Here is a 10,332-nt window from a genome sequence, read left to right on the forward strand (position 1 = left end):
TCTTCTGTCTCTCCTCAGGCTACACCCCTCTCCAGTTAGCAAGGAGTCTGCCGAGAGCTAAAAAGACATGCCCACTCAGAGCCCCTGCTCCCTCTTCTAAATCTGGGATCTTGGAGTTCTCTGATTAAGTGGCTCCAAGCTGGCTTTAGAGACCTTTGCAGGCCTCTTCCCCAGTAAAGTCCTCACATGAAAGGATTGGACTGCACTGCTACTATGCATGCTCAGCTGCAGGGGTAGCTAAGAGATGACTGCAGAGATGAGGGTGGGATTGTACCTGCAGACTGGGGAGCCCACTCCAGACCCTGTGCACATTAGAGGTGGATGTTAAACCATAGCCTGAGCAATTGCCCTAAACCAGGAAACACATTCATCTCATGTTTATTTGGAACACGAGTCCTGGCTGCACATAACAGCACTTATTTTATAACAATCTAACTGTCTACTTTTTTATCCATGTGATATATTAAACATGGAAGATTCATGACCCACTCTGGGGGGTTTGTACAGTTTTCAGAAATATGTGTCTATTTCAATTTGCACTTCCAAATTCTCTATCTCATTAGCCTAAGTTCTTTACCTAATTATTTTTATGTATTTTGTACCAAAAAATGTTAATGTTGGGTTTTTTTAATTGTTTGTTTGTTTTTTGTTTTTTTTTTTTTAGTTTTTGCCAGATCTATTTATATGGGATCAATGCTAGTCAACTCTTAGGTTTTATGTAACTCTTGACTTCGCCACTTAAGTGGAAGTATACATGCTGGTGTGGGGATGCCTATAGCTTGAGACAGTCCACAAGAGTAATTTTTTAACTCCTTAATGCCCAGCAATTTAACAGAATTTTTATTTTATATTTTACCTCATAGGAGAAATGTAGTTTTGGAGGGTTTGGATAGCTAAAAATAATAATCTGAGATTACTTGCTACAATATTTTCATCTTTGCATTTATATTTTTAAAAAATGAGAAAATTTTCAATGAATTAACTAAGAAAATGTCTTCAGGTAATATTCAGCATTCCATAGAATTTTAGAGTGGAAAGACCTTAGCAGTACAAAGTATTTGAATGATTTTATTTCAAGTTTCTCGGGGGTTTTACAAATATAAGAGTAGAAATAAGGCTCATTGACTCTCAGCTTAGTGCTTATTCAATCATTTCACAGTGGTTGTAAGAGTAAAAGAAATAAACATGATAATTGCAGACTTGTTTGATAAGATATAAATGTAGTTGTTTTCAATTTGGTCAAAATGAATCAACTATTATCTATAGATATCTATAGAGAGAGAGAGACAGAGAGAGAGAGAGAGAGAGAGAGAAACATATATTCCTACTATGAGTTAATATTTTGAACCTATCGGCAAATTCTTCAGTATAAATTCTACGCAAAAGTTACCTGAGCAAGGGAACAGGAAATAGTATTCTAAGCAATTAAATCCGCCTCCTTTGCCATTCACTTTTAGATATATGTGATATTGGTGCTTTAATATGCAACTTTCATCTTACATCTCATCCCAGTGAAGTAGAGACAAACCTTGGAGTGGAGTGGAGGCAAAGTGTGTATTCCCATCTTAATATAGCAGTTATAAAATTTTAGTTACATCTAAACACATGACATCTTCCATTCCTCATGTGTATTCTTTGAGTTAGAGCTAGAATCTAGCATGTAGACAAATATTTTTAATGAAGAACCACTTATTAACGATGGTTACAATTTTCTTGAGTGATTTTTTTCTTTCTTTACAAGTTTATGTCTCATACCAAATCTGTCTTCTTCTCAAAAAGAACATTCATTATCTCAGTCCTCTCTGCTGCCTTGGCCCACTTCTCTTTAGATTGTCTTTGCTTTCTGCCTCATGTCACCACACACTGTGAGCCTCCTCGTCTTTGTAGCAAACAATAAATTACATCATTAGCTGTGTTTATATAGACTATCAAACTCACAAAATATATTACATCTCAGAAATTACCTTAGGCAGTGACAATAATTACCACACAGTCCATTTGTCCTCTGAATAATTTTCAGTAGTTGACAGTTTTCTTATAACTATTTCTCACTGCAAAGTTTCATAGGAATCATTTTGCCGAATGTGTTTCAAATTTTTTTAAATGTAATTCTTAGTGCTTAGTACTCATAGCATGTTTTAAATTTATTTTAAGTTTAAATAGCCAAGTATTCTGGTTGCAGTGGTAAAGTCCAGTAAGCTTTATGAAATTTAAACACAATTTAGCAAAAATTACTTAATTACCTGAAAGGAGTCTGGGCTTGGTGCTATGTTTTAGGGATCTAGCAATGAATATAATATAGTTTCTTCCCTGAAGGATTCTTCTATATATTTCCAGAAGGAAGATGTTTAGTTCATCAGTTGTATAGTAGATAAATCCAACAGAAACTGTATCATGGTACTGTATTTCAATACCATGCTCTATACTTGAGATTATCCAAGGTACCAAGAGAACTGGATGGATAAATCCATCTTGGAAGAAACAACACTTAAATAACTTGTGGCTTATAGGATTGGATATTTGAGCAGGAGAAGAGGTTGGAGGTTCAAAACATGAATTCTGGCTTTGCTGTGAATTGTCTTGGGAACTTTGGTAATTGATGTAAGAAGAATTATAGTACCTGCTTCTTGGAGCTACCTTGAGAATTAAATGAGTTAATATATGTAATGTGCTTAAACATAATGAGACATGTAGTAAATGCTCTGTGAGAGTTAGAGTCATCACCACCATACCATCATCATCGTATTCTGGTCGTGTCAGGCTAGGCTACTGTTATCCAAATGCATCACAATTCAGGCGGTTCATTCCTTACCTACTACTATGCTGGAGTTGGCAGGAGAACAGAGTGGTGGGGAAGCTTTACCTCATGCTTTTATTCAGGGCGTAGGCAGATCTTTAATCGTGGCCTTCAAGGTCTACCTCGTGATCGTTGCTTTTCTATCCCACCAGGAGAGGTAAAGAGCGTGAGGTAAAGAGAGCGATATGTATCACTTCCACTCACAGACCATGTGTTAGAACACACCCTGATGGCTCCACCTGGCTGCAAATGTATCTGAGAAATAGTGTCTGGCTGACTCAGCAGCAACTCTACATTATAGAAATTCGAGCATATGTTATAAGTAGCCAGCTATCTCCACTACATAGCTGAGGAAGGACGAAGGCATAAAAACAAACATGAGTAAAGACAAAAATGGTAAAGAAAAAAAAAAAAAGATGTCCATCTGTGGACCACACGTAGATGGGTACTGTGAGGTTTATTATGAAGCAAGAAGTAAGGAAAGATAAAGTAGAAGGCAAAAAGAAAAAAAAAAGTGTGTGTATTTTTGGTTACATTTAGTGGGTCTGATATGTTGTAGAGAAATCCAATAGAAAATGTATCATAAGTGTCTAAACTCAGGAAAATTTACAGTTTGGGATATAGCTATTGGGTCTTTAGCAGCCAGGTTGGTCAATAAAATCATAACAGGAAATATGATGCCCATGGAAGAGCAAAGGAAAATGAATCAGAGTCACAATTACTCCGCTGGCACATAAAGGCCTGGACTGGAACAAGAGCCAAGAGAGGAGAAGGAAGGTTAAGAGATGGCAGGATAACAGGACTGTGATGCCAAGGAGCTAAAGGTATTAGGGTTGTAAAATGAAAGGCGTTTTTGGCACGACGGATGCAGCAGTAAAGTCTGGAATGGAAAGGGTTATTTCTTTTAAAATGATGGTTAAGAAATTGTCATATAACTGAGCAAGGGTTCTTTTAGAGGAATTTTAAAAATCGAAAAGAGGTGAAGAGTGATGGGGACTTCTGAAACAGCACACCGCTAAAAATATTTCTTCATTCATAAAAGCCTAGTGCTCTTTGTCAGGTATATCGTTTCTGAGTTTTGTCATTGCCATTTTTTTTTCTGATTATTTTCTCTTCCTCCTTTCTAGGCCTTCCAAAAATATTTTTTGTCTAAACCTTTAAACCAATTATTCGATGTATATACAACCTAGGATTCAGCAATCTATTGTCCTTAAATTATATGGCGAATCCATAAAGAAAAGTAGATATTTAAAATATACCCAGATCTAAAAAATTAGATAAAAATCTGTTTCATGTCTGAAAAGAGAGCTTGGCATATATAGTTTTTTCAAACAAAAATAAAGTCACCTTTTTGTTTAAAAACATGAAAAGCTGATCTTTAGGATATTTTCCATTTAGCAGGCACAAGTAGAATTGCATTTTTTACATTTCCCGAAACTCTCTCTGTGCACTAAGACATGGTCCAGTAACTCCAATAACACTTCTGATAATTTGACACAAACTGAACTTTGCTGTCACTGAGGTCACTGAGGTTACAGTTTCAGATGTGTTGCTAACAGTTGTCTGATATGTGCACTGACCTTCTTAAAGCCTAGCAATTTTTCTAACATAAGATAGAATTAAATATTTGCACTGAATAGAAAATATGAAAGGTATTATTGTTACTTTTTGGAACATTTGAAAATATCACCCATGTGATATTAAGTCATCAGCAATGTTGAGATTTCCTTTTATTTGCAAACTTGCCCCTGATATTTCCAGAACAAGAGAGCACTCAAGTGAAATAAACAGTTCACCCAAGGGAAGATTTGGGGTGCATATCTTTTCCAAAATATTTATTCTTAAGCCTATTTCCCTTTTATTATCCAAAATGTTGCTCTTCCTTTAAATAAATCTGAATCTTCCATTTTTGCAATATGTTGCCAAACTTACTTGGTAAAGAACTGAGAAGAATGGAGTTTTATAAAGGAGATTCATATAGGAACTGTGTCCTCTCAGTTGAATGGTCTGGCTTATCTTACTAATTGGCTGAATAACTAACTAACTGAGATGATTGGCACTTGGAAGGCCATCAACTGAATAAATGTATTAAATATTTTTTAACATGCTAGTACAAGCTAGGACTACTTTTTTGTGTCCTCTGACAGCAAGCCATAAATATCTTCTATTATAGCACTAAACATCCTGTCTTAGTAATATGCTTTTCTCACCAGATTATAAATCCTTTGAGGATAAGAACTATCACAGCATCCATCATGGTGTCTGACAAATCCTCAGTATATCACGGAGTATATACTCAGTATATTTTCAGGATGAATAAATGAATATTTTAAATAGATGACATCACTAGATATGAACAAACATATAGTATTTTGTATGAGAGTGATTATCATTGTTTTCATTTAGAGATCAATAGTAAATGGCTTTCCTCAGCTTACAGATTTTATTAGAATGGGATTGAAATCATTAACTTGGTCCACATTTTTGGACCACCTATTAGTATTCAGCATGTACTGTCCAATATTACCAGCTTTAACTAGAGTAAAACTTTTACTTGGAATGATAAAACTTTTGAGACATACTTATAATAAAAACTATCTAAAGATAATTTATCAACAAATTAAAACAGACAAATGACAAGGGAAATTCATATATTAACAAGTAAAAAGAAACCAGTTACAGAAAAGTTTTCTCTTATAGCTACTACAAATACATCTTAATGTTTCTGTTTCAGCAAATGCGTTCAGATGCTTATATATATTTACTTTTATATGAACATAAAATAGAGTTTATTTTTAAGCACAGGTCTACTATTGGACAAAATGCAAGTAGCCTCAAGTTTATATTAAATAAGTAGTTTTATTTGGAGAAAATTATTTTCATGGGGCTTTCTTAGGGTTATTTTTAGACTTCGTAAGGTAATGACAGTTTTTAGATATTAAATTCATATTGAAAATTAGACTACAGAAGAATTAACAAAATCGTATCACAGGATATGCTTTCTACCACTCCCAGAACCAAAAAAGGAGAATCAAAATTTAGATTGCAGGTGGAATCTAACTTCCCAGGGGTCTAAAGGATTTGGGGACTGATTTTTTAATCCTATATGAGAAAAAGATCCTTTGAATTAAACCTACTCTTTGTGCCATACCACATATAGGCTAGAACGTGATGTGAGAAGAACTCCGAAACAACAAATTAATGTTAAAATTTCAAGAACTATTGAAACTTCAAGGACAATGTAGAAGCCAGTATAAATTTATGCTGTTGGTACTATATGCTACTAGGATCATAAGATCATAATATAGAAAATGGAAAGCATGAAAGAAGACTAGGTAAGATACTAAATAAAAATAACTAAAATTAACTTCTAGAAATGAGAATAAATATCAATGGAAAAGTTAAACAAACAGATTAGAAACACAGTTGAAGAATAAGTCATCAAATAAATGTGAGTTTACTCAGAATGAAACAGTATGGTAAAGAGAAAAAACTGTGGAGTAAAGATTAACAGACATCAAGGATAGAATGATTAAATTCAATACTTATCTAATAGAAGTTCCAGAAGTAGAGAACAGAGGCTTAAGGAAAGATACTATTTGAAGAGATAATATTGATCTTTTTCCATAATTGAAAAATTCAAGTTATAATAGCACAGAACAATGACACCCCAGTAGCAAGGAGCAACCTAGTCCCCAGATCTTGGTTTCTGATAGCATTTTCCAATAAAAGGAACCAGGGCTCCTCTGAGAAATGGCTGATGACTGATTCTAAGACTGGATCAGGAAATATAAGAGATATGAAATGAGCCTGAGCAACTTACTAGAAAATATGGTAGTGTTCCCCCTAAAACAGCCTGCATTGATGGGGTACGTCAAAAGGACACAGGAACCAAATGAAAGAGCTCCCCTTGGCAAAAACTGAAACAATTTGAGTAAAAAAATAGAGTAGCATTACATTATGACTCAAATTATAAATATCCTGTAGTCCATATTGATAGAAATAAATTACTGAGTAAATAAGTAAATGGGAGAGAAGAGACAAATCTCCCATGCATAAGAATTTTAAACAATTTATGTAGATTCTCTCCCCTCAAGGAAGGGAGCATAGATCACTACCCAACAGCTGTGATCCACACATAGTGACTTCCTTCCAAAGCACATAGTATGGGAAGGGGTGGGAAAAAAGTGACTTTACGGTGGAGAAACATGACAAGCACTACATCAGCCAGGTAAACAAAGTCAACATGAACAGCGACAAGTCATGTTAATAGTATAAACCCTTGTCACAACGTGATGAAAATAACACTTTACTTCTGAAGTCTTCCCTGCCAAAACCCATAATTCTGGCTAATTAGGAGTGGGAAAATCAGACAAATTCCAACAGAAAGTCATCCTACAAAATACTTGACCAGTTCCCTCCAAATTGTAAAAGTCATAAAAAAAAAAAAAAAAAAAAGGAAAATCTGAGAAACTCACAGTGAAGAAGAGCCTAAGACATGACTTTATCAACTAAATAACATGGTCTCCAAAGGCTGAGAGAATGCCCATTTTGCCTTTTCTGTCCTTCATGTGATCAGTGTATTCTATATGAGATATGAAGGGGCTTACGAAACATGTGCCCTGGGAAATTTACTTTCTGAAATCTCAGAGCCTGCTGTATATCATCACTTGAAGAACATGATAAAACAAATGTTTGTTCACAGATATAGCACTAGAATGATTGTATCTGGTAATAAACCCTGTGGAGAAAACTATTTAAATACAAATAGAAATTTAAAGGATCAAGGACATCTTTACTGTAAACTCTGTTTCAAAGCAGAATAAAGCCAGTTTTCAGTTGATGTCACTTTCAAGTTGGTGACAGTTCATTTAAATGCATAGTGAATTAGTCATTCATATATATATTTTTTCAGACCTTTTTTTTTAAATTATTTCTAGGATTTTTCAATTTACCATACTTAATTTTATGTCTTTAGGTCTCAAACTTTTGGGGGGGCCTAAATAAATATTTAATCTGTTTCATATGCCAATTCTGTCAGCCAGATTACCTTCAACTCTCTATTATGAGCACCAATGTTATTTCCATTCTTAGCATGGTCAACTGTAGAATATGTGAGGTTATCTTTCATTTCTTATATTTTCCAACTATCAAATCTGTAGAGTTTATCATTTTGACTGAATGAAGAAATTGAAACTGGCTAAACACGTACAAGATATTCTCAATAAAATAACATAATTTTTTCTATTTACCATAATATTTCTGCTAACAACAGTCTGACTGACTATATTCTTGTCTTAAAAATCTACTTTTCATAGAATGTTAGGTTTTATAAAATTTTTTCTTGGTACGACTCGCATACCATAGAACTTCTAGTAATCACTTGGTTTACTGAAATTCAAAGCACTGACTCGATTTCTCTCCCTATCTTTGCTCTTCTATACTTTTAAGGAAATAAGGCTCATTTAGTGATGTAGTCTATTTTAGTCATATTTTTTTAAAAAACTAAGAACCAATTATTTAAATTATGCGTTAAGACATTTCCTCTGTGGAGTAATTACATGGCTCCACAGCCGATAGCATGGAAAAATAAAATAATTTCAGTGCTTTGACTTGCATAGTAAATAGTGTCTACATATTGCTCTGGGTAACTGTGAATTCTCACTAGTGTTAATTAAAATAATATGGCAAAGATTCTGAACCACTCGATGAACATGCCCTTTAATTCTTTGTCTTACTGATGCCCAGAGTTGAAAATCCTGTTGTTGTCTTAGGTGCTCTTTCTCCAATCTCCGTATTTGGACTGCATCATACTGGTAAATTATTTCTGGAAATTATTCAAGTTTTAGCTATTGTGTTGTAGTGATGATTTGAAGGCTATGTAAATGCACTTTTATCAAATCTTTATAGAGTTTTACATTTTTTCTTTATGGAAATACTGCCTAACCTTGCCTAACTTACTCCCACCTCAGGCACACCAGCCTGAATTTACAGTCTATGTATCAAAGGAATTGCTGGGCTTTATTTAATTTGTTGAACTGGCTAAAAATAATTTTAGACCTTTAAGGTGTATCATTCGAAGCTACAAAATATTATCATTAGACTTTATATCAGTTCAAGTAATATGCAAATATGTGTATTGCTTTGAACATTCTATCTAGGTTCACTTTTCTAAACTTCCTTTAGATAAAACCATTATGTCTTCATTTTTAAGCACACACTACATAGTAGGTGCCATGTAAGCTCAACAGAATACAGCAAAAACTCTCATTGCTAATGAGCTTGGAGTCTGGAGTAACAGACAAACATGTAAACAGCTCTTATACAAGTGGCTAAACATTTAATATAGGAATAAAAAGGATCTTTAGTCACGTGACACAGGGAGCGTCCAACCTGGGGCTTGGATGACAGAGAGGCCAGACTAGGATAGATAGAGAAGTTGAGCAGACCACCAGGAGCACAGGAGAGAATGGTCAGTGCAGATGAAGGAAGCAGCGTATGTGAACACATGGGAAAACGAAGAGCAAGTGGCTCTTCATTATGTGTGAAACCCTCAGTCGCAGGATATAGTTTAACCGCAGGTGCTTATGGAAAGAGTTGCAGAAGATGCGAATGGAACACTATGCTGGTACCAAAAACAAAAGCTATTTAATGCATTGATTAGAAGTTTGAATTTATGTAATAGACACCGGTCAGCCCTTGACCAGTTGAAAGATATTTCGAAAGTATAGTCTGAATAACTTGCTGAACAATGGCGGTGGGACCGAAGGAGGGGGCGTTGTCTGGACATCTACCTTGGACAACTATTAAAATCACTAACTTATTTGATAGCGTGGAATCTATAAAATGACTTAAAAGAATATTCAAATTACTGAAAATATTACAAAATAACGATTTATTTGTTATTTTATTTCTTCCCCAGTGGGAGAGACTTCGGAGATTTGCCCAGAAACCACTGACTTTTTGTGCCACAACAAGAAGTGTATTTACTGCATCCCACCTTGTCTGTGACCATAAACTTCGTCTGCTCAGATAGGTCTGATGAAGCCCAGTGTGGTAAGTACATTGGTCTGTTCTAGTGCTGCCAATTCAGCACAGGTCTTCACGTTATTAGTAGAGAGACATATTGGCATTGACTACTGAAAAGCAATGTTCTTTTCATGCATTAGAGTAGATTTGGAATAGCCAAAACATTTTTCCAGCTTCTCTATGCAAATATCCAGATGGCAGCCTCTCATTCTTTTTGCCCCCGTACTAGAAACTACAACCTATCTATAGCAAAGCATGTTACAGAAATCTCCCATCATGCCATTGTATAGAACTACGTGGAGTCAGAATTAAAATTGTCAGACACTGAACTAGCAGTCTGCACTTCTTTATTGGTTTTCATTACTGTTTCTATTCCTTCTTTTAAAAAAGTTGATTTTATAGATGAGGATAAAAATTAGCACTTTGAAAAAATACTAGTTTAATGAATAATTTTATCAATTACATTGCACTGGGAAAAGAGGACTAGAGGAGCCACATTAATTTTT

General features: G+C 34.8%; 1 protein-coding gene across 1 annotated transcript in view; it reads left to right on the forward strand.

The window, feature by feature from the left end:
- MALRD1 (MAM and LDL receptor class A domain containing 1) overlaps positions 1-10,332 on the forward strand; it is a 520,465-nt gene that overhangs the window by 335,045 nt on the left and 175,088 nt on the right. The window contains 3 exon segments of the mRNA XM_023533144.1: positions 9,720-9,784; positions 9,786-9,821; positions 9,823-9,853. Of these exon segments, the coding sequence (XP_023388912.1) occupies positions 9,720-9,784; positions 9,786-9,821; positions 9,823-9,853 (132 nt within the window).

Source organism: Pteropus vampyrus, unplaced genomic scaffold, assembly GCF_000151845.1.
Source record: "Pteropus vampyrus isolate Shadow unplaced genomic scaffold, Pvam_2.0 Scaffold96, whole genome shotgun sequence".
Lineage (NCBI taxonomy): Eukaryota > Metazoa > Chordata > Mammalia > Chiroptera > Pteropodidae > Pteropus > Pteropus vampyrus.